General features: G+C 42.5%; 1 protein-coding gene and 1 long non-coding RNA gene across 4 annotated transcripts; one reads left to right on the top strand and one right to left on the bottom strand.

Moving 5' to 3' along the window:
• Positions 1–4,496: 4,496 nt before the first annotated feature.
• LOC306653243 lies at positions 4,497–11,291 on the bottom strand. 2 transcript variants are annotated; one of them, XR_013761675.1, is made up of 3 exons: positions 11,154–11,291; positions 9,970–10,103; positions 4,497–5,834 (listed from the first exon to the last, which is right to left on the bottom strand). It is a non-coding gene; the product is annotated as an uncharacterized lncRNA (long non-coding RNA). The 2 variants fall into 2 exon arrangements; XR_013761676.1 differs by lacking the exon at positions 11,154–11,291 and adding an exon at positions 10,882–11,147.
• A 96-nt stretch (positions 11,292–11,387) lies between these two features.
• OSER1 (oxidative stress responsive serine rich 1) lies at positions 11,388–23,793 on the top strand. Of its 2 annotated transcripts, XM_079126222.1 has the most exons (5): positions 11,436–11,531; positions 11,949–12,057; positions 15,556–15,672; positions 18,545–18,658; positions 22,180–23,793. In XM_079126222.1, the coding sequence occupies exons 3-5, from the start codon at positions 15,596–15,598 to the stop codon at positions 22,862–22,864; spliced, it is 876 nt and encodes a 291-aa protein (XP_078982348.1). In that variant the 5' UTR covers positions 11,436–11,531; positions 11,949–12,057; positions 15,556–15,595; the 3' UTR covers positions 22,865–23,793. The 2 variants fall into 2 exon arrangements, with proteins under 2 accessions (XP_078982347.1, XP_078982348.1); XM_079126221.1 differs by lacking the exon at positions 11,949–12,057 and having other exon boundaries at positions 11,388–11,531.
• Positions 23,794–24,500: the final 707 nt, after the last annotated feature.

The raw sequence follows: 24,500 nt of genomic DNA, 5'->3' as shown, positions 1-24,500 counted from the left end.
CTGCGAGGGTGGTGGCCCACTGCTGTGTGTAAAACGTTGGTGACCTCTCTTTAGGACAATTTATCAGTGTGTCACCAGACATTTTAAACAGTTCCTACCTTCTCACTCAGGAGCTGCAGGTGCGAAATGCTACATAAGGAAATACCAGACCCCTGGTCATGAGGGCTCTGGACACACAGGCACACGCGTCACGGGACGCACTCACACCGACACGTTCTCCCCTCGGGCTCCTTATTATGGCTGATACACACAACACCTAATTGTCCAAAAATAGAGACTGGTTCACTACAGAACAGAGTGTGAAGGTACTTGTGATGGACTACCATGTAGTCACTGAAACCAAGACTTAGGGAATATTTTGTGGCATGAAAAAATGCTCATAGTGGTCAATGAAAAAAGGACATGAAATTTACAGGTTATCAGCAACTAAAATATAGTTAAAATGGCAGCAGTAGTGACACCCAGAGCAGCAGCCACACTGGATGGCGGCTGTGAGCCATTGGATGGCAGTGGCGACCACACTGCTCTTTCATCCTCCCCAGCCCTCCAAGGCAGGCTCTGCTGGGATCCCCATTTTTCAGAGGTGTGGACAGGGCACAAGGGTTTGGCAGTGTGTTCAAGGCCCAGGGGGTGGACGGGCATTGTGAGGCAGGGCTTCTAAAGGCCAACTGAGCTCTTAGGCACTCTATAACATGACCACAAAATGTCCTGGAGGGCTGGGACCCAGGGGCTTAGGACTTTCTTATTTATTTACTCATTTATTGGCATCAGGGTCTGAATCCAGGAGCACTCAGCCTGAGCCACATTCCCAGCCTTTTTAAAAAATATTTTTAAAATTTTGAGACAGGGTCTTGCTAAGTTGCTTAGGGCCTTGCTTAGTTGCTGAGGCTGACCTTGAACTTAAGATCCTCCAGCCTCACCTTCCTGAGCTGCTCAGCCTGGCTATGGCTTTTTTATTTCCTAAACTCTCAAGACAGATGCATTTTTTCTTCTGTTAAAATTAGCTTTTATTATTAAAAGGATACATTAATAAATATTTCCAAATACAGGAGAGGTCTTATGTAATCTAGGAGCCAGCCAGAGGAAAGCAGTGAATCAGGTTCAGCCTGATTCCATTAATCAAAAACGGCTGACAGAGGTCAGAAGACCAAGTGTAGAGGGGAGGATAATGTGTTCAACTTGAAATACATGTTTCATGATTTGTGACAATGACAGTGGTGTGGCACTGAGGAGACCTGGGCTGGAGATACAGATCTGGTATCAATAGCAGGAAGAGACTCCCTAGCCATGGAGACCTTTACTGTTCCTGCCTATTTCTCCCCTCCTGCTTCCTTTGGTTAAAAGCACCCCTTCTCCACCCAACTTTTTTTTTTTTTTTTTTAATAATGTATTTTTTTATTGTAAACAAATGGGATACATGTTTCTGTTTGTACATGGCGTAAAGGCATACCATTTGTGTAATCATAAATTTACATAGAGTAATGTTGTTTGATTCATTCTGTTCCACCCAACTCTTGAACATAGTCTTGGTGAGATGTCAAAGTGTCTTGCAAACCCAAACATGCACCTTCCAAGACAGGTGCAAAGACATTTCTTGAGATTAAAAACCAATGCACTTTGGTTGCTGATAATTTCTAATTCTTAGTTAGCAGGCAGATCCCCAGCCAGTCGACCTCCATCAGTGGCCTCTGTGACTCAGGCAGCTGTTGTTCAGTCCTGAGATTGGAATTCGGTTTTCTTGAGTCCATAGTGAGGTAATAGTCTTAATATCTAGCTTTGCTGGAGAAAAATTTCCTAATTTCAGAAATCTTCCCTCTGCAGATCAAGAATGCAACTTGGGGATGAGAGGATAGATTTTCTATAAACCACAGGGTGGAGGACATAGTGTAAGATTAAGGACAAGTTCCCATGCAGCAGCAGGAAGGGCCTTCTGACACTGCCAAGGAGAGAAAGCAGGACAAGAGTTCAGAAGCAAGTGTTTCAGTCCACCCTCCTCACAGGTCAAATCCCATTTGGCGCTGAGGGCACAGACCTGGGGGACACTGAGCACAGCCCAGGGAGCCCCAGCCTCTTGGGAGGAGCTGCTCCCTGACAAGCCACACAGTCAGGCAGACACAGAAGCTGTAAGAGTAGCTCTGGGAGGTGGTGTGGTGGGCAGTAACAACTCCCCACCTTCCCTTGGTCTGCAGGTGCCAGTAGGTGATCTGGAAGTGTCCACATGGCCAGTGATGTGCTAGTAGATGGATGAAGGGAAGCCAGGTGATAAAGCAGGCCATGGTGCATAAGGATCTTAGGACTAGAAACACTGGCCAAGTTTCAGAGTTGGAAGTTGGTCAGTGTGCTGCTCAGGATCTAAACCAGCTCAGCCACACCTGGTGGGTTCCATCATGATCCACAATGCCCTGGGATAAGTCTGAAGTATCGACATGTCAGTGAAGACCAGCAAAGGGTAGGGGACAGCATCTGAACCATATAGCTCATCTGCTACCCCCTTACGCCCAGATGCCAGAGAATGCAGAGAGAAAGGTGGGAGGGAGGAAAAACCCTGGCACAGTGAACGGGTATGCAAGACAGAGTGCTGGAAATCAGAAAGGCTAGAATGCCCCAAACTTGGAAGAACGCAAGTTTGAAAGGAAGATGAGACAGGTGACAAAGCAGAGGAAGCTGCATTGTTTTCACACCTCTGGGTAGGAGTGCGTAAACTCTGACCCTGTTACAGACACTTCCAGTCACAGCTCTTCTCCTGGAATCTGAATCTCACATGGAGGGGTGCATCGGCATCAAAAATGTGAGGACCTGAATCAATTCTGACTGCAATGCCCCGGGGACTCCCGGCGCCTGGCAGGGCTTCGGTGCCCAGAATGATAAGGCCTGGCTGTTCAGCTCTTCCTTTTGTGGAGTGAGCTTCCTGATATTCTTCTAGTATATTCCTTTATTCACTCAAGCAAGTCAGAATGGCCTTCTGTATTCTCTGACACTGAACCATTCAGGAAGTGAAGATGAGATAAGAGCAGAGGTGAGGCCTCTGAGGACTGGCAAGTGGGCAGCAGAAAGGGAGCCTGCTGGGGGGACTGGAAAGAAGAGGTCACAGGATGTGCCCAGAAGCAGTGGCACAGAGGCTGGGATTAAGTCAGGAGGAGGCTGCACATATAAGATAGTGTTCAGTGTCCAAGCAACAGAAGAACCAAGACCATGGCCACCAGATTCAGCAACGAGGTTACTGATGACCCTGGTAAGAAGTGCTGCAGTGGCGATGGACGTCTGGCTGCAGAAGGGGACACAGAGATGCGGGGGCACAGGAACTTTAGGGAGAACTTGGGTAGAAGGGAGCTTTGTGGGGTTTGGTTTTTGCTTTTTCTCTTTTAAAGATGAGAGCAGCTCTCTGGCTATAAATATAACCCGCCTAAGTGGCAGAGTAGGGCATTCTGAACTATTTTGGGTCCACACTGCTGACCAATTCTAGTATCACAAACAAAGCCAACCAAGACCTCTAAAGCTAAAACTAATGGCTGGGGGAGAGGAGAACAATGGCATGTTGTGTGTTTGCACGCACAGAAAAAACAGCACGCATTTCCTGAGAAGATGGGAAAGGACACCCAAGTGATGTTGGAGCAGGACTTGGTCTCAAGACAGGAGGAGAGAAGACGAGGAGACAGGCAGAGAAGAGGACCCAGAGCAAGACCTCCCTCAGGGATCCCGGGACACAGCACACCTTCTGATGAGAACTTTCCTTTTTCTCTCAGAAAGAATCTGATGCTTATGAACATATACACTGAGAATGAAGAAACACTTGAAAAAATCAGGTGAAGACTCTAAGAAATAGCTCAATTCAGCCTGAAAACCCAAACCCAACCATGCTACAACTGGGCAGCTGTGAAGCGTGTGTGCCCCAAGGCTCAGCTCTACGGCTCTAGAGCTCCTTCCCCATCCACAAAGAGCATCCGTGAGCTTTTCCCCAGCGACATGGCGCTCACTGTGTGGATGTACCAGCTCTCCCTGCCAGTCCTCCAAGATGGACACCCGAGTAGTTTCCCCTTTCCCTGTTGCAACTGCTGTTGCAATGGCTGACCTTTTACATAAGTCATTGCCTATGTGTGCAAATGTCATGTACAGGGGAGACTGCTGGGCTTACCATTTTGATAGATACTGCCAAATCAATAGGGACTGTCCATTTCACAATCCCACCAGCAACGTATGAAAGGGGCTGCTGCCCAATGCCCGGCTCCTCCTCCAACCCCAGCCAGTGTGCCATCAAACTTGGGGGTTTCTTTCAATCTGATGGGTTAAAAATGGTGTGTCAGTGCACTTCCAAGAAGCATTTATCTTTGGAAAACTGAGGCTGAGCATCTCTTCACATGTCTTAAGGGCCATTTTATTTCTTTTTTTGCTTATTTCCTCTTCTACTGCTGTAAAAGGTCTTAACCTGGGATTTGTGGCTCTCTTGGGGGGACTCTCACAGCTCAGACAACATCAAGAATTGTAAAGAGACCAGCTCGTTCTAACCCAGTACCTATCTTATGGCATACATACGGAGGTTATTTTTATTTTCTTAGGGTTTTCAAACTTTTTATTGGAGTTTGAATACACACACAGAAAACGCACATATACTCCACTGTTTAAACTGCGAAGTTCAAATGAACAAAAATGTGGGTGAGCAGGCAAGGGATCCTTCAACCTCGGCTCTTCCAACAGTTCTGCTTTATCCCGGAGAAGGCGAGAGCCTGCGAGCCTTTGGCACCCTCTGCTGGTGACCAGTGGAAACCTGGAAAAGGACCCACATGCAAGGCCAGGACTCACCCAGGCCGGCAAGGCCAGGCCCTCCTTCACTTCTTCTTCTGCCCCCTAACATTCCAGGAAAGCAAACCTCAAAATAACAGGCTACCGTAGCTTGAGGGCTATGACGACAGTGACAGGAGAGAGCAGCCCATTCCTACCTCCCCAACCACAGAGTGGTGAGAGGCCCTGCTGCTCAAAGAAATAGCTGAGGACGCGGCAGTCCCAGCTGGCTCTCCAGGGAATCACGCAGAGTGAGCCGACTGACCGACTCGCTGGTCGGCTCTGGCTCACCCTCACCAACACTCTGCGGCAGACCCGGTGTCAGGTGCGGGGGTCTGAGATGCAGCCTGGCTCTGACGCGGTAAGTGAAGAGCCGTGGTGCGCACAGTGCGGACTGAACCTATATGGGGGTGGGCATTGTCCCCAGGGAGCTGGCACACGGTAAGCAGAAGGGCTAGAGGCTCTGCCGCTACGGTGGTGAGGACAAACCCAGATGTTCAGCGAACACACCAAGTAGATTCTCATGGTGGAAGACAGTAGGAAGGATCACCCCATCCTGGGTAGGTCTGCAGGACCGTGGGACGAGAACTCTACTTTGGCAGGATGCCCAGAGCCGATCCAATTCAGGGGAGTGGACTTCATAAGTGCTGACTGGTATCTATAAACCAGTGACAAGTGACCAGCTTGCAGATGGAATGCATCCTCCCTACAAATGCTTGTGCTTGCCTTCCAGCGTTTCCCTTGCTTCTTTCACCTACTATTCCCCCGCCCCTCACGGGGTCCTCACCCAATCCTGTGGCTTCAGTGGCCACGGGTACATGGGTTCCACAATTCCTAGTTCCAGTCCCCACCTCCTACTTGAGCTTCAGACTGACATGTCCTCCTGCCCCTGGACACCGCTCCACGGTGCCTAGAGGTCTTCCCGGTTCAGTATGTTCAAACAGCATCAGAGGCAGGCAGGGAAGGCAGACTCCCGGGTTCAGATTCTAGCTCCACCACACGTGTGCTGTGCAACCTCAGGCAGGTTGCTTAATTGCTCTCTGCTTCAATTTCCTCATCTGAAAAATGAAGAGGATAATGGTAGCCTCATAGGATTATTGTGAGAACTAAAATGAGAAATTAAAATTATGACACAAAGCAAGAGCTATCAAAGTATTAGTTGCTATTTTTATCCCCATTTAAATATTATTTTTCTTCTTGCTCCCTGTCAACTGACTTCAACAGAGTTTAGAGACAGGCAAACAACACCCACTCAGCTGTCAAACTAGAAAGCCAACGTCACTGTGGACGTTCTCAGCCTGCCCTTCTTGCACGTGAATCCTGTGCTAAAGCCTGATCTACACAGCTTGCTCTCCATACCTAGGAGACTGCCCTCCAGATCAGTGCCATCTCAGGCCTGGTGCACCGTGTCCGCCTATGCTGAAGCCAGAGTAATCATTCTAAAATTAATCCGGCTGCTTCTCCTTCATAACTCCCATGTTTCTTAGGAGAAATCCAAAGATAACCCCCTTCCATGGCCTTCAAGACCCCACATCACTCGATACCTGTCTTCACTGCATTTCAAACTCCCCATGCCCAAAACCAATCTCTCCCCCCACTCCCCAAGCCTGGTCTCCCTGGATCTGCTCCCTTATAAACGGGTCACCTACTGGGCTTCACTCAAGCTGGACACCTCAGCCTAGCTTGGTCTAGGGCCCTGGTCTGTCTGGAAGCCAGGTCCTCCTCACTGCCCTCCACGTGGTTCAGTTCTGGCATTCCCCAGAGCATTTCAAGTGTCCCTAACTGGCCTCAGCTCCCCCCATTTCCATCATCACCATCATGAAAACAGTTCACGACCTTCAGGATAAAATCCAAGCTCCTTAACACAATTCTCCCCTAGTGCTCGCCTGGCCTCACCCCTTCCCACTGCCCAGGCAATGCCTGCCTTTCAAACCCTCCTCCAGGAGGCCTTCTCTGAGAGCCCATCCTGCACCCCACAGTGGGCCAGGCAACCCTTCCGGTGTCCACACAGGACACTGTACTTCTGCTGATTCTGTGGCTCTCCAAAGAACCAGGAGCCTCTCAAGGCCTTCTGCACAGCACTGTGCAAGTAGCAGGTGTTGCTGAAGATCAGTGGAAAGAACAAGTAGAACTGAGGATACGAGAGGCACCCTGACATGCTGAGGTCCCACAGCAGAAAGAGAATGGACACAGGTCTCTGTACTCTTGCAGCATTTCAAAATAATCAACACGCATTCAATCCTCACTACCAGACTGTCTTGGTAACAGGAAGCATTTCATAACAGAATAATTATGCAGGTGAAAAATATTTTGATAGTTCTGGCACACAGTTCAATGACTTCCTCTGACCAGTAATTACTGAGTGCCAACTATGTGCTACCAGGAATTGAGGCCCTGGTGATATTTTCATAAACTCCTAAGGCATTATCATTTATTTTACTTATTTTTGCAGTGCTGGGGATCACACAACCTAGGCAAATGCTCTGTCACAGAACTAGACCCCCAGTCCGACAATGTCATTTTAAAGACTATTTACTGGAGGTGCAATTAAAAAAGAAAAACAACCAGGCATGGTGGCACACACCTACAATCCCAGCTATTGGGGAGGTTGAGGTAAGAGGATGGCAAATTCAAGCCAGTCTTGGCAACTCAGCAAGACCCTGTCTCAATATAGATAAATAAATAAATAAATAAACAAACAAACAAATGACTGGGGATGTCGCTCCATGGTAGAGCACCCCTGCATTCACTCCTTAGCAGAAAAAAAACAAAACAACACAACCACCAAATATAACTAATTAAGCCAGGTCACATTACCAATTATAAGACACACCCAGATTTGCAGTGCTACACTGTGGGAACATGTGCATCTTAGAGTCAATTTAAAAAAGCAGTGATAAAGAAAAGTCTGTCTTCAGGTAGCTTCTATTCTAGCAAGGGCACAAGATGATAAATATACATTGACAGAAGATGACAAGTTCTAAAAGGAAAAATAAAACAAGGAAAGGGATACAGGGTGAAGGCGGCCTCTGGGGGCATCCAGGGAAGGCCCCTCTAGGGAAGTGATATGAGCAGAGATTCAAGTGGAAAGATGAGCCATGGGTAAACAATGTTCCCAGAAATGCAAATCTGTGAGGGTGATATCGGTGGGTTCAAGGACACACACAGCAAGCATTGCTGGAACACAGTCCTACACCTGGACAGTCAGCTTCCTCAAGCACAGGTGAAAGTAGGTGTCCCTGGTCTAGTCAGGTGTGGGAGGCTAGGAAAAGCAGTGTGAGGATGATCAGGAGGGAGGGCTGAGAGTCAGCTGGCCTAGATTTGAATCCCCATTCTTCCACTAACAAGCTGTGTAACCTTGGACAAGCTATCTAACTATTCTGAGCCTTAGCTTCCTCAGCTGTAAGATGGACACAGTAAAAGGACCTGTTTCACAAGTTGTTTAGTAAAATTAGACATCACACTTGTAATTAAGACACAAATAAGATCACCACTACCTTCTACCCTAGTCATTTAAGAAATTATACCAAAATAAGGAATAAATTGATTTATTTGAGCCTTAAAACAAAAGAAAAGACTACTTTTCTAGATTACCAACTGGTAGGATTGCTACCATATCACTAGGGAAATAAAAATGTTTAAGATTGAACTTGGGCTGAAGGTAGTATAGTTGAGTGTACTTGCCTAGTGTACATGAGCCTCAAAAAAAAAAAAAAAAAAAAGAAGACCTTGAACCTGCCTTCTCTAAACTCGTATTTAAAATTAAAAATTATCCTAAAAATGAAGAAAAAAATAAAAGATCATCCTAAATAAGTTGTTTTTGCAGCCTTAATTTGATGGAATTAAGTCCTCCCCATTCAATCACTTACAAGACACCTATCAAGAAGTTAGAAGAATCACTTACAAAATATCTGTCACTTTTACAGGAATTTTATAACTAGAATAGCTTTTTAACTAAAGAGCATCACTATGTGCATTAAGTTAATACCTAGCTAATTTCCTGAACGTGAGATCCACAAAGTTCAGTTTTCTGATGGCTAAAGAGATCCTGTTGGTGCAGGGGCCAACTCTAGCTTTTTGTTCACTCAGGGTTTTTTTTTTTTTTTTTTTTTCCTTACTGGGGATTGAACCCAGGGCTATGCTCATGTGAGGCAAGTACTCTACCACTGAGCTACATCCCAGCACCCCCAAGCTTTTTTTCCATTTTATTTTGATTCAGAGTCTCGCTAAATTGCTGAGTCTGGCTTTGAACTTGCCATCCTCCTGTCTCAGCCTCCTGAGTAGCTGGAATTAACAGAGATCATATTTTGTAGCTTCTCCATCTCATTCCAAGTCATGATGTCCCACACAGTGAGCCAGTCCTCTACATGACTTGAAAGTTAAGGCCACATTAAGTGTGAGTTAACAGACTTCAGTGTTCCCAAAAGGTTCTCACCTTCTGCTTCTCCTAATGATTCACATCTCAGATAATACCTAACTTTATAATGCAAAGAAAAGGAACTTTTTTTTTAAGTTTTAGGATTTAATATCTTAACAGGTAAAAGTAAAGTAAAATGGGAATTCACCCAAACTGTACTGAGCATCTACCTCCCAGGTTTTATGTGAAATTCTAGGAATTCAGCACTGATCTAGACACAATCCTCACTCTCAAGGATGTATGAGATTTTACTTCAAGGCAGCTTAAATAACACATATTTGGTTTTGATGCAATTCACTTGGAAACTTCTGAGAAAAAAATGCCTATTTTCCAGAAGATGTTGAGAAGAGCAGCTGAGGATAAACAGGCTTTTGAGACAGTTTAAATCCTGACTTACTACCAGGGGAGTTAGAACAAGTTACCTAATCTTTCTGAGTCCCACTCATTCTCACCTGCAGAATGTATAAAATCACAGGAATATTAAATAAGAATATGTAAATAACTGCTGCTCAGAAAAGGACAGCCATTATTTATTAACATCATCATCATCATAAAACTAACGGTTCTTTCATCTCATTATAAGAGCCACTGATATAAACAAGGAGAATCTAAAATGTTTTACCTATGCCTACAACATGCTTTACAAAAATATCACAAAAATTACAAAAAAAGGCTGTATTTATATAGATACTCCTCCACTTATGATGGGGTTACACCCAGATAAACTCGTCATAAACTGAAAATATCGAAAGATGCATTTGATACATATAACTTACTTGAACATCAAAGCTGGGTAACAGTACACTGTAGAGCCTCTGTGGTTTACCTTCCTGACTAGGTGACTGCCTGCCAACCCCGAGTTGCAGCTCCCTGCTTAAGCCCAGTATCATAAGAGGGCATATTTCGAGCCCTGGGGAAAAACAAAATTCAAAATCTGAAGCTCAGTTCCTACTGAATGCCATCTGCTTTCCATAATCATGAAGTCAAAAAGTCCTAATTCAAACCATCAGCAGTTAAGGGGCTGCCTGTACAAGGAATTATAATTCATTTCCAGAGTCAAGGATCCCATGGGTGTAGGTAAGCTGGATACGGCTAAATTGTCTTCAGCCGCCTGTTCAGCTAGGTGACCACCCCGATGGGACTGGGGAATAAGGGTGAGAGGGGCCAGTTTGGGTTCTGAGTGACTCCCTCACTTTAGGGCTGGGTCAAAACTCAGGGTATTGAGGACGGTCATCTTTTCCCACGAAGTTTTGAGAAGTGGAGCGGGGCAAGGGCGGGCGAGGAGCGGCAGAGCTAGATTGGTAGTACCAGTCCTGGTGCTGGAGGAGGTAGCAGCTGCTTGGGGCTCACCCCTTCCCTGCCTTCTACGTAGGTACCCATGGGACTCATACATGTGGAACGAGCCCTAAAAAGAAATCACCAACTTAGCTGCCTAAACTTTGTCAAAATTTGGTGTGTATGTGCATTTCTCTGGCGACAGGGTCTATAGGTCTCACCAGATTCCCTAAGGAGTCCATGCCTGAAAAAAGGTCATTCGTAGATACTGTCCAACTTCCTAATTTACTAGACGAAGAAACTGAGGCCCAGAGAGGGAGAAGCAGTTGCCTTAAGTCAAACAGGCATCAAAAGCAAAGGCACTTCAGTTTTAATTCTGGCCTCGCATCCCTGGTCCCGGCTCTGACCAATACCTCTTCGCTTCTCAGAAGACCCTGAAAAGATCCCAGGAGGCAAGGGCAGCGGCCCGAGCCCAGGTCTTTGCAGGCGATCCAGACCGCGGCATCGAGGGGACTTGACCAAACGCTCAGAAGGGGCTCGGTCTGCACGAAGACTCCCGCACCCGGACCTCACCCTGGAGGAATCCCGTTGCCCTGGCGACTCCACGTGAAGGACGAAGCACCAAGAGACCCTGGAGAAGTGGAGGCGGCTGGGCGACTGGGAAGAATTACGCCTACTCACTCACCTGAAAGAAAAGAGGAAGCAGACACTCCCCAAAAGTCGCTCCCCAGCAAACACAGCACAGGAGGTGGGAGCGAAAAGAATAACAGGAAATGACGCAAGCGCACGTGCTTCTGAGAGGGGCGGGGCGGGGCGCTCGAGAGGCGAGGCCACCACCCCGCGCCTGCGCGGCCGCCGCCAACTGCGCTGCCGAGTCACTGGGGTGGGAGGGGCATGAGCAGGAGGCGGGGCCCGTACCCGAGTGACGCAGGCGCAGTGCGCCTCCGGAGGCGCGGGCCGCCCCTTCCGCGGGTTTGGATCCGGGTCAGTCAGGCGCGGCGGTCGGGGAGAGACGATCTGAACTGACGGGACCGGATCACCGGAGCGCCCCAGCTGCGAGGAGGTAAGTGCCCCGACGTGAGGGGGAGGGGCAGCGGGACGGCGTGTCGGCCCTCAGGCCCTGCCCGGGCTCGGGCGGCTTCCTCTGGGTTCGCCCGCCTCCCGTCGCGTCTTCTCCCGGCGCCGACCGCCTGGGCCGGGCCTGGGCCTGCGCCTCTCGGCGCCGGCTATTCCGCGGCGGCCTGGACCTGCCGGAGCTCCGCACTCTCGGCGCTTCCTGCTCTCCCACCGCCCCGCCCCGCTCCTGCGCGTCTCCCGCCCAGCTTTAGCTTCCCCTTTTCGCCCTCCTGGGCCGCCCTTTGCCCCTTCCCGCCTTTTCCCGCTCTCCTCCGAGCCCGGTTCTCGTTGGCGCCTCTTCGGGTCCGCTTCGGTCTCCTCCCGCATCCCGAGCGCCTCGCTCCCATTCCGGCTCTCGTTCCAGCCGGGGAATTCTTCCGAGGGGGCAGTTTTCCAGCTGGAGGCCTGATTGGGCAGAGCCAAGGCCCTGGACAGCTCCCCGCGGACCCCACTCCTCGAGACCCCCGCCCCAGGTCGTAACCTTTTCTTCTGATCCTGTTTAACCGCGACAGGCCCAGATTCTGGTTGAAAAGAATTTAATTTGGTTCTTTGGCTGGAGTCCTGAGATTGTTGGGTCGAGTGGTTGTGCAGAGAGGTGTGTGATTTTTGTCCCGGGGGCCGATTGTTTCACCCAGCCCTGTTTGCTTCTTTGAGAGTTGTTGAGCAGGGTTTTATTCCCCAGGCCCCATGCTTCCTGGTGGTCTGGAAAAGTTTCGAGGTCTTTTAACATTGTGATGACACGCTTACGTGCGGATCCCATATTACTTGTTCTCAGGTCTTTTCAGGGTCCTGGAAGTGGGGAATTAGGCTTGAGGTTTAAGGAGATCTTGGTTAAAACGTCAAGATGTAAATAGGTTGTGTGTATGCTGTTCGCCGAAAGTCAGAGAAAACCAGGAATTTTTCCTTTTGACAGGACTTAGAAGAATTTTCTTTGTCATATTTGAAAGTTTGGGGGGAAATCCGAAGCACAATTAAATTGTGTGTGATTTGGCTTAAAACAATGGAAAGTGATTTATTTTATCGTTATAATTTTTTGAATTTTTTGGTACTGAGATTGAACCCAGGGGCTCTGAGCTACATCCTCAGCCCTCTTTATTTTTTGAGACAGGGTCTTGCTGAGTTGATTAGGGACTCGAACTTGGGGATCCTCCTGTCTTAGCCTCCCAAGTCTCTGGGAATGCAAAATGACTTCTGATAAGCCTTTACAAGTTAAATCTCTTTGGGGATTGTTCAACTTAAAGAACTGCAGTGAAGACGGAAAGAATGTTTCCAAAAAATTTAATATTAATGAAGATGGGCAAACCAATTTATTTGTTGACTAGAGCAAGTCGTACAAATTTTGGCCTTGAGTGAATGGAAAGCTAGGCATACAGAGGAGCATAATAAGCCTTTTGTGATTACAAGCAGGCTCTGATCTAGCTCTTAATTCTGAGATTCACCTTTGCTCTGGGTTAAAATAAATGAGAAAATAAAGGTGAGTAATTGAAATACTGAAGTCTGAACATAGTTTAAACAGTATTTCATTCTTGAAGTTTTAGTCTGTAACCAAGATTTTTGTTTTGGCCTATTTTGGTTTTTAGATACTAGATCTTTTTTAGCATGTCAACAAGAATTTAACTAAGTTTATATTAACACTGAGGGTGGTCACCTGCCTTACTATTAAGTCAGCGCTGTATAATTAAAAATTACAAATCTGGGTTCAGAGCTACTCAGACAGTGATTTATTTTAAGTTTCTGGAGGGTAGGAATGAGATTTCAGTCTTTACAGAACTGGAGTTCCTAGGGCCCCTGTTTACCCTTCTCTCCCTAGCATTCAGTCTCATGCCAAGCACACACATGGTAGGAATTTTAGAAATAATGGTGGAAGGAATGAATTTCTGCCTGTAGAATCCAGCAGTGTATACTTATATGTGATGTGTATTTAAATACTGATTGATTTCCACAGGAACCCCAAGATGGTTTGTGTGGGGATCTTATGGTTGGGGATACTGTGCTCAGATGATTTATTAACTCTGTACATGCTTGTAAACAAACCATTTGGTCATGAAGTAATCAAGGAGAACTATAAGTCAAATTTTAATTTAGTTCTGGCATCAGGAAAAAATTGTTTATAATCTACTATAGCATCTTTTTAGATACTGTGGAGCTTCAGATATATTAGAATATGTGATCTTTGCTCAGCCCTCTCCTTAGATATTTAGGACATTGCCTATTTATGGGGACCTTCCTCTAAATCAAGATGAATTAGAGATGGGTAAAGTGCAAAAATGTATTGACAGTGTTTCCTTATGTTTATGTATTGGTTTAATAAGCCCCAAATATGTGTGAAGATTGTATTTACATATTCTGCCTTAAGAAGTTGAGGTGAAAGCTAGCCATTTCTTTTGAGACTTTTTTCAGTTTTCCCCAGAGAGATCCACCAAGAATAGTTTAACTTCTATACCTAGATAAATAAATGAATAGAAAGTCATGATACCTTGTTGCTTTATTCTGCCACTGATACTACATGGTTATGTTATATCAAACATTATGACACCTTGACCTTTGGAATATTAGAGCTCTCACAATAACACCAAATTCACCTGTGAGAAGTGAGCAGATATGGGATCATAGAAAACTCTGGGATTCATAGGGAGGACACTGACACTACTCCTTCAGAGAGTGTCTAAGTGGGGGTGGGGGAATGTGGTCAGGGATACCAGTTAGAAATAAAGAAGTGAAATACATTTGCTTAAAAAATTCTCTGTTTTTTGTTTCACTTTTTTTCTATTTTTGTTTTTACGGTATGGGGGATTCAAACAAGGGGTGTTCTACCTCTGAAATGTATCTCCAGCTCTTTTTTAAAAATTTTTATTTTGAGAGAGAATCTAATTGAATTGCCCTCGTTGGCCTCGAATTTGAGATTCTTTATGGCTTCCTGAGTAACTGAAATTACAGGTGTGTACTGCCAGACCTTTGGTTTTTTGGAATTGGCTTATTTCACTTAGCATGATATTCTAAGAAATGGAGAACTTTGGTTAATCAAACTAGTTTATTAATAAGAAGTTATTTTTGCACATGTATAGAACAGCAATTTGTTGTTTACTTACTATTTTTTCTCAACTTAAGAGGAGTTCTGTTCCTTATCCTTTTTGAGTTGCTAATTCATTTATTTTTCTTTCATTTATTTATTTTTCTTTAATGATTACAGTATTCAAATCTGTTTTTAAAAAACAAAAGTGTCACTTTATAAGTAGACTATGGAATAATCAAAAATCATTGAAATAAGTTTCTAACCCTGTTTAAACAGTGGTAACATCTTGTTCTCTTAGACATTACTCCTTGATGCATATGGATACTTGGGTAAGGATTGCTTTAGAAAAATACCATCAAGTGCCATGCAGTTTTAACTAGAATTGTTAGGATTAGGTTAGATGAATGCTCAGTAGCATTGTAAAGAATCAGTGCTATAATTTGAGCCCCCTACTTTTTGATGTAAAGGTAAGTGTCTTATAGGTTTCTAGTAATCTACAACTGGAGAGATTTTTCTCCCCTGTTAAAAAGTTTACTGAAACATATATCACAGATGATCTGGTTTCTAAAACCAGTTTATAGGATATGGGCATCAAGTATTTGGACAGTTTAAATTCTCATAATACATATACATTTTCTGTATTATTCATTTGGTTTCTTCATAAGAAATACAACCTATAGTCTCTTGATTGTCTACACTGAAACTTCCATTTAGAAATAAATTTTTTTCCTCCCAAAGTTATGGTATCAGGAGTATATGTGTGTGTACTTGCATATATATTTGTGTCCCGCTCCCCACCCCTCGGTGCAGGGCATTGAACCATGGGACCTCAAGCATGCTGGACAAGAGTTTTACCACTGAGCTATGTTGCCAACCAAAGATAGATTTTTAACCAAAGGGATCCTTTTGATCCCATCCACTTTTACTTTGCTCATCTTATTTTTATTTTCTTTTGTAGTATTAACGGGAACATCTATAGTAGTGCAAAAACTTTCACAATGAAATCCGAAGCCAAGGATGGAGAGGAGGAGAGTCTACAAACTGCTTTCAAGAAATTAAGAGTGGATGCATCAGGGTAATTAAACATATATTATTTGTAATTATTTACTAGATTTAAATAGTCCTTTCCTTTTAAAGAGCTTTTCCTCTTCCAGTATTCCTTATTATTTATAGAAGATATCAGTGGTAATAGTGTGACATTCTACCACATTCTACACAATATTGTTTTACTTCTAAAGTAAAGAATCTCTTTTATGTTAAATTTGAAAAGCAACTCATTTGTACTCATTCACATTGAGTGTTTTGGTTTGCTTTAACTTTGAGGAGGCCCCCTTTTAATCAAAGATTAAAAGCAATATCCAATCAGGGATTATATCAGGAATACATCTCAAGGGAATCACAGTATTTTTTCACTAAAAGTGAATTGGCCCAATAGTGATCTGTGGCGACATTGTTGATTTCATGGTCTCTGATTGCTGAGTCTATCACTATGGAAACCTCTATTCAGTAGGGTTCTGTCACTGAGATCAATAATCTTGGACCCTTTGGCCAAACTAATTAGAGCACCTGCAGACCAGCTGCTCTCTGAATGTTAATATTTCACCCTTTGCAAAATGTTCTGTGCAAGTCTCCTCTTGCTCCAATTCTTTGTCCAAGCCAGAATAAATCTTAAAATTTTTAAGGGATATAAGAATTTTTCTTTTTATGAGTGGAAACCAAATACTGGGAGCTCAGAATAGAGCACTCCACAATAGCAAATAATAATAATCAACATTTATTACTCACTCTCCTCAAAACTCTGGGTTAAGTACTTCGTGCACATAATTTAATCCTCATTATCACCTTTGAAGATAAGACACTACTGTCATAGATGAGACCTATATAAATAAAGTCACTTTCTACCAGTCACATTAGTAAGAAGTGGTGGAGCCAGGACTTGAACCCAGCTAGTCTGACTTTGAACTTGTGCTCATAACCATTTCTTTATGTAGTACCTTAAAGACAATATAAAGAAATGCATGTAATACATAGCACAAAGTAAAAATTAAATTGACATTTGTCATTATAGATGTCTGCCTATTGCTAGTACTATTTTTGATCTACCAAGTGAGGAGATTTATGCTAATAGATTTTCACCACAGATGATAAGGTGCTCACATTTGCTTCTTTTGATACTTCGAGAAAGTATTATTTCTCCCAGTGGTTTTTCTGATATGTTCATCTTGCCATTCATAGTAATACTTTGATAAGTCATTTTGGGAAATGGAAATAAAGCACAAAAGCAGATAGTCCCAGATTGTGGTTTTAGTGTATTGCTTTCTGATTGCTGGTACACGAATGACTTTTTAAAATCAGGAAGATTCTGGGAAAACAAAAACACACACAGACACACTCACACAGACATAGATATATCATTACTTTCATGTATAAACCTTGTTTATCTCTTGATGCACAGACTTGTTTCCTGATGTTTTAAGAAATTGAAATGTGAAATTGAGTCATTTTGGCGTTGCTAAAAATTACTTGGCTCATTATAAAATATCTTTCAAAGTATCTGTACAGTATATATGGTTGAAAATTATGGTATTTGTAGCATGTGATCTGCCTTGAGAAGAAATTACAGGAAGAGGAGCAGTGAACACTTGAGAAGACAAGCAGTGATTCATTAGCATGACTAAGCAGAATAAGACTTACATGGTACAGCATACATTTTTAGTTATTTCATATTGTTGCTGATTTACAAATGGGACTTCTAAGAGAGTGACTCATAAAGTAACCAAGCCTTGCCAGGAATTTAGCATGATCTTGTTCAACAGGTTTCAATTCCTAATGGTATTTGTCTTATCAGGTCAAATGTCTATATATTAGTTACAAAACAACATAAGCCTTTCTGTCTAACTGTAAAATAGTAACATGCTTATTAAAGAAGAGTTTACCAAAAAAAAGAATGAAAAGGGTCACAGTGTACCATAATTTTACTATCTGGACCATTTGTACGTAATATCATACGTGGTTTACATAGTTGAGATCATAGTGTGTGAAGTGTTTGTGCTGTTTTCTCCTAATAATATAAATATGCTCTCATATCATTAACAGTTCTTTGTACATTTTTAATGAGTTTCTAATGTTTCATTGTATAGATGTGCCATAATTTATATAGTACAGTATTTTTCTCTTGTTGGATGTTTAGGTTATTCCCAAGTTGCCTTTTTAAATTGTGTTTCAGTGAGTACCTTTTAGTTTAGTACATTAATATCTCCTTCTAAGGAATTTTTATTAATATCATAGCATATAATAGTAAAAGCTGTGTGAGTTTTGTATTTCGTTTGTGCATATTAAATCTGGAAGGGCCTATACCAAAATGTTAATATTTGTAGTCTCTAGATCATAAGATTTTGTATGGTTCTCCTTTTTTCTCTTTTACGTTTCTTTACTGGGAACCTATATTACCTGTATACTTTTAAAACAAAGATTTAACTCTGAGAAATATTTGTTTATTATAAAATTAGAATATTTTTCTAAATATGGTATGACATTTAAATGTGTTCATTTTCAAGTTGAATTAAGTCTCCTGAAGGTTTTGCTGCTAAACCTAGTTCATGGGTTCTGATTTGCCTGCGTAAAATGAGTGGCCAGTGTTATTAGCATTCTCTCTGGATGTAAGACCTGATCTGCCCCAGATAAACAGCCAGATAAAAGTCTATTTATATCCCACTGTTGGTTACACTTAAGAATCATTCCTTGGCTTATGATTTTGCAACTGTGGGCTTTTGAGATCCTCTAAATGTAGTTTTAAAGAAAACTTTACCTTACAAGCTGAGCAATTTTTGAGAAACATAAACTAGAAGAAAATAAAGATATTGATAAAAGTTGTGTTTGGGTTGGTAAGGGCAATAAGTTCTTGTTTTATAGTTTTCTATGGCAGTAAGCTTTGTTCTTGTCTTCAGGTCCATAGTATCACTGTCTGTTGGAGAAGGCCCGAGCGTCAGAGCATCAGTCAGAACAGCAGCAGATGATCCCAAACCTAAAACCTCATGTGCATCTAAAGACAGTTGGCATGGGTAAGAACTTCTTAATTGAGATGATTTTTATCCAGTACCTTAAAGTACCGTGGGATTTTTCTTCCTGAGTGTCCAGAAAAAGAAATGCCATGATATAGAACCCATGACCCAGCAATTAAAGAAACACCTTTTTCTTAGTTGTAAATTTGTTGAGACTTTCTGTCTGACCTGGTCAGAGTCAGTTTTTATAACTGTTTATGTGCGTTAGAGAAGAGTGGGTCTTTTCCAGTTGTTTTTGAATTCTGTGTTCATTAAATTAGGCTTTAAATGTGTTACTTCAGTCTTTTTCAGGTTTTTTTGGTCGGTTTGACCTATCAAGAAGTACGTTGAAATTTCCCTCATTAGAGTAAATTTGTCTATTTTTCCCTCAAGTTCTATGTTTTGCTTTCTCTGTTTTGGAATTATTGGGTGCATACAACCTAGGTTCATTCAAATTTTAGGGTCTCACTCCACCACCCCCTCCCACACACCCCTACCCCCATTGAATTGAAATTTTTATGTAGTTTTATAGTGACTTTTGTCTTCAAGTTTATATTGTCTGGACTTAATTTGACTAGCTCTGTGGGGTTTTTTTCTTATTGTTGTTTTTGTTTTGTTTTGTTTGTAGCAGGTATTGCCCAGGAGTGCTTAACTACTGAACCACATCCCTGGCCCTTTTTATTTTATTTTTTTAATTTGGAGACAGGGTCTTGCCAAGTTGCTCAGGGCCTGGGTAGGTTGCTGAGGCTGACTTTGAACTTGTGATCCTCCTGCCTCTGCCTCCTGAGCGACTGGGATGACAGGCATGTGCCACTGCACCTCGCTCCCATTTTCTTTAGTGTTTGCTTAGCATCTTTTGCCATTCTTTCAGTCATTCTGTACTTTGGATTTTGGGTATGTCTCACATAAATAACAGTGACTTGGTCCTGTTTTATTCAGGCCTGTCATCAGGGTTTTTTTCAGCTGCCCAGTTTAATGCAGTTACATTTATTTTGGTTATTGATTATTGATGGATTTGAACTTGCCTCTGTCTTTTACTTTCTGTTGTTTACCCTGCTTTTTCTTTTCCTCTTCCCACCTTCCTTCTTCCATCTTTTAAAAAATAAAGGGTTTTGTTTTTTTCCTCTGTCACTTACCCATATGCTGGTTTGAAAATTATACAATATTTTTATTCTTTTAGTGATTAGCCTTGAAATTTTAATCATCATATATGTGTTTAACAAAGACCAAAGTTAATATTATAAACGTGGTCTTTAGAACTCTTTTTCTCTCATTGCCTTTCATGGTGTAGCTGCTCAGTATTTTAGATTTGTTGCCTTGTTTTACAGTTGAGGTTTTGTTACTATTATTTAAAACGACAATATGTGTTTATGTTTATCTACATATTCACAGTTTCTTTGCTCACCATTCTTATACCTCAGATCTTCCATACAGGATCCCTTTCTTCCTAAGGTAGTTCCTTTAGTGAAAGTCTCCTTTAGCAAAAGGCCCCTGCATTGCATAACCCCACAGAAAATGCATTTGATTGGTGCCCCCTGAGCTGGAGGTTATAGCGCAGTGGCCGAGCTCTTGCCTACAAGGTTTGGGTTCCATCCCCAGGACTGCATAAATATGTAGACAGTTATGAGTGGTGCCTCCTGGAGTTGTGTAACATTATGTCTTGCTGGTAGATATACTTCGGTTTACCTGAAAATATCTTTTTCATCCTTGTTTTTGAAAGGTGGATTTGGTACACATGAAATCATGTTTTCTTGGCACCTGAAGATACTATTCACTGTCTTTTGGCTTCATCTTGTTGACATTAAAAGGCCTACTTCCAATCTAATTGTTGTTCTCTTTGAAACAATCTGACTTGTTTCTGCCTGCTTTTAAGATCTTCCTGTTGTTTTTGGTGTTCTGCAGTTTTGCTACAGAGACTAGATATGGATTTCTTTATCCTACTCTAATCTCTTTCCTATATAAATTTTTTTTTCTTTCATCAATTTAGAAACATTTCTCAGCTATTATGTCTTCACAAATCACTTGTCCTCCATTCTCTGTATTCTTTACTTCAGAGACTAGACTTATTCTGTCTTCCATTTCTCTTAACTTCTTCATTTTTTCCAAATCTATCTCTATACCTTTTAGATCAAGAGTTGGTACCCTTTCTTATAAAAGTTTATATAGTAAAAAAAAAAAAAAATTAAAAAAAAAAAGGTTATATAGTAAATATATTAGGCTTTGGAGGCCAAGAGACAAAATCCAAGAATATTTTTCAGGTACTAATTTAAGAGAGAAAACTCCTGCCCCATGCTCTTTGCCTAGGGTGGGTCGTTCTGCCTGGTGGACATACTTTGTGCTCATTTGCTGAGATGGTCTCAGGATGAAATGAATAGCCTGGTGGAACAGGTGGGTAGGGGGAAGCACCAGAGTTGGTTTTACTCTGTCTCAGTGACTCCTAGATCCCAGCATGCCCATCTCTCCTACAGAGATCCTGATACTGGTCACATTTTTGGACTGTGATGCCCAGCAAGTGCCAGTATGTATGTAGATGATAAACCATGTGGGCTCTGGGCAGTGCTGTAGCATGCCCATTGCAGACAGTGGGGAATAGAGGGGATCAGAGGGATTCGGGTGCCGCTCTACCCTAGTCTCCACGTTTCACAGTTCTAGCCCACTGGAGAAGTGTTCATGGGCTGTATAGAGACAGGTATGGGGTGTCACTCAGTGACAGAACACATGCTTAATGATGTGGCCTTAGTTCAGTTCTCAGCACCAAACTAAGTTAGGGGCTGGAATTGAACCACAGGCTATAACTTGCAGGTCCCTGTTACAAATAATTCAGATTTTCTTCCAGTTCAGTAATTCTTTTCCTTAGCTATGTGTATTGTTTAGCCTATTCGTTTAGCTTAATTCCAAATATAATTTTATTTTCCAAAGTCCTGTGTGGTTCTTTCTTTTTTCTAATTTGCTTGACAGTATTGAGTCTGTTTTTCTTTGCTCAGTTTTTTAATTTAAATATCTTACAAGTAGTTAACTTATATAGGGTGTCTGAGAGCTCTCCCAGTATCTGAGAACCTCAGAGTCTAAATCCTTTTATTTATTATTTATTTTTTTGTTGGTTGTTACCAATGATAAAATGAGTGATAAATCTTAAGCTTTGTTTACTAGTACTGTAATTAGCCTTACAGTGGCACTGAAGCTATATTCAGGCTTAGGACATGGCATTTAGGCTTTTGGGCTTCAGTTTGTCTGTGCCGGGCACTTCCCGATTCCCACTAGTCAAAGATTCACAAACCTAGGGTGGAGACAAGGCTGGTGTTCCACACCACATATTTGTCCTAAATAATTCAGTTATCTCGCCTGTTTCTATAGCTTGCTAACAAGGGGATGTTGTGGCTTTTGAGATATGAACTCTTAGGCAGCTTGAAAATGGAGGGAGGTCCATTTCTTTGGGGGAAATTTATAACTATAAGCCTGAGAGGAGATAAATTTCCATCTGTCATAAAGAATCTGTTGGGAGGGCTCTGTATCCCCAACATTTTTCTGTATGTTTTTCTCAGGTCTACAAGGAAGTCCTCACGAGGAGCAGTGAGAACCCAGCGTCGTCGACGTTCTAAGTCTCCTGTCCTTCATCCTCCAAAGTTCATACACTGCAGTACAATAGCATCTCCTTCCAGCAGCCAGCTCAAGCACAGAAGCCAGACTGACCCCCCTGATGGCAGCAGTGGGCTGGGAATTTCAACTCCTAAAGAGTTCAGTGCAGGAGAAGGCTCTGCTTCGCTGGATGCCAATCACACAGGGGGAGTCGTTGAGCCTTTGGGAACCTCAGTTCCAAGGCTCTCATCAGAGAGTAAGACAGAAGACTCTGATGCTACCCAAGTCTCCCACACAAGTCTCAAGGCCAGCGATCTCTCTGACTTTCAATCTGTTTCCAAGCTAAACCAGGGCAAGCCGTGTGCATGCATAGGCAAGGAGTGCCAGTGTAAGAGATGGCATGATATGGAAGTGTATTCCTTTTCAGGCCTGCAGAACGTCCCTCCCTTGGCCCCAGAACGAAGATCCACGCTTGAGGACTACTCTCAGTCGCTGCACACCAGAACTCTGTCTGGCTCTCCCCGTTCCTGTTCTGAGCAAGCTCGAGTCTATGTGGATGATGTGACCATTGAGGACCTATCAGGCTACATGGAATATTACTTGTATATTCCCAAGAAAATGTCCCACATGGCAGAAATGATGTACACCTGATAGCAAGAGGCTAATTCACATGCTTTAAACCAATGAAGGGTTGTCAAAGAGATTTAGTTAATGGCAGACCTTGTGGCCACTTTGTGTGAGAAGACATCTTTCTGCTCACTGTGCTTGCAATAAAAACTTTTCTTGGCATCTCAGTTAATCTTCATTCTTTAAACTTACTCTTGAGTTTTTTCATACCCATCAAGGTAAACAAATCAAAGAAAATCCCCCTCATCTAGAAATGTTCATGGGGGATGAAGAAACCGTAATTACTTGAGACTGGTAGCAGTGGGTATATGGAGAAAGCCTTTTGTAAAGCATCATTTTTTACTGTTTAAGATTTGGTAGCCAAGGAAAGTCAGTTTTGTAACTGAACTAAACATTTGTCATGTTGTAGTTGCCAGCCTGCAGTATTAGAAGTTATAAGATTGATTTAAACCATATCAGATTTAGTGGAGGATTTATGTCATTAAAGGTTTCTTATGTTTTTGAGCCAGAGGTCTAAGGTTTAGATTCAATTTGAATAAACTGGCTGGCCTGTCTTATATTGTTTGAGAGTCAGTAACCATCACTAAATAAACCCTGCTGTACTACTCATCCTGAGACATGCTATGTGAAGTTTCTCATAAGAAGCTGCCTGGAGAGGGGTGCTTCAGTTGGAGGGAGGGGGTGCAGTATTTGAAATTAGCGTGCATCTTCTCTGTCTCTGGCATTTTTATGTGACACGTTTCTTGCCGTCAGTTGTAGTGTAGGGTCTCATACCTCAATTTTAAATGGCCTAGATGTTTATTATCTCTGAACTGTCTTCTAAGCCCAGTAACCCCAAAAGGATTTTGTACATGCTGTATCTTAATACGTTTCTGGTCAACCACCCCAAAATTCTCTCCAAACTTTGGTATACAATAAAAATAATAATTAAAAAACCCTCAGTTTCAACAGAAGGACAAATCCTTATCTTTTTCAGATGTTTCCAAAATGAGTTTGTATATATATCAGGTTTTTTTTAAACTTACACCATCTTAATCTTACGCGTATTCACTAGATATAAGTGAAAATGCTAGCCACATTAACATGAGGTTAGGAAATTTGTTTTACTTTTAGATTATAAAATAAGTTTTCACTATGTACTAAAACATCCCACTGGTCGTACAGTTGATTTGTGACAGTGGGGTCATGGCTTCACAAATGGGTGATTTGTTCTTGGGAAGCTCTGCACTTGTCATGGAAGACCCCTGCTAGTTTCTATTTTAGTGTGGAAGCTGTGGTTAGAGCAAGGAAGCAAAGCGCCATGACAGCACTGAATGCTTTCACATTCCTTAATGGTGACAGAAGGCATGCACTACATTGTACTTAGAAGGCAGCAATTCTCAAATTTTTCTTTCTCCTTTACACTTAGAAATTCAGGACCCCACAGAGATTGTTATGTGGATTACAGCTCAATATTTATCATTTGAAATCAAAACTAATAAATTTTAAATACTGCTTAAAAATAATGAGCATATTACAAGTTAACATAAATAACATTTTGAAATTTTTAATAGTTTTCCAAAACAAATTTTTGATGAGAATAATGGCATTCACCATGGACTACTTTTACATTTTTTGCAAGTCTTTTTGTTTGGCTTAATAGAAGACAAATTCTAATATC

Source organism: Sciurus vulgaris, assembly GCF_902686455.1.
Source record: "Sciurus vulgaris genome assembly, chromosome: 2".
Classification (NCBI taxonomy): Eukaryota; Metazoa; Chordata; class Mammalia; order Rodentia; family Sciuridae; genus Sciurus; species Sciurus vulgaris.
The sequence above is the reverse complement of the archived record's forward strand: the minus strand, read 5'-3'. Positions and strand labels throughout refer to the sequence as shown.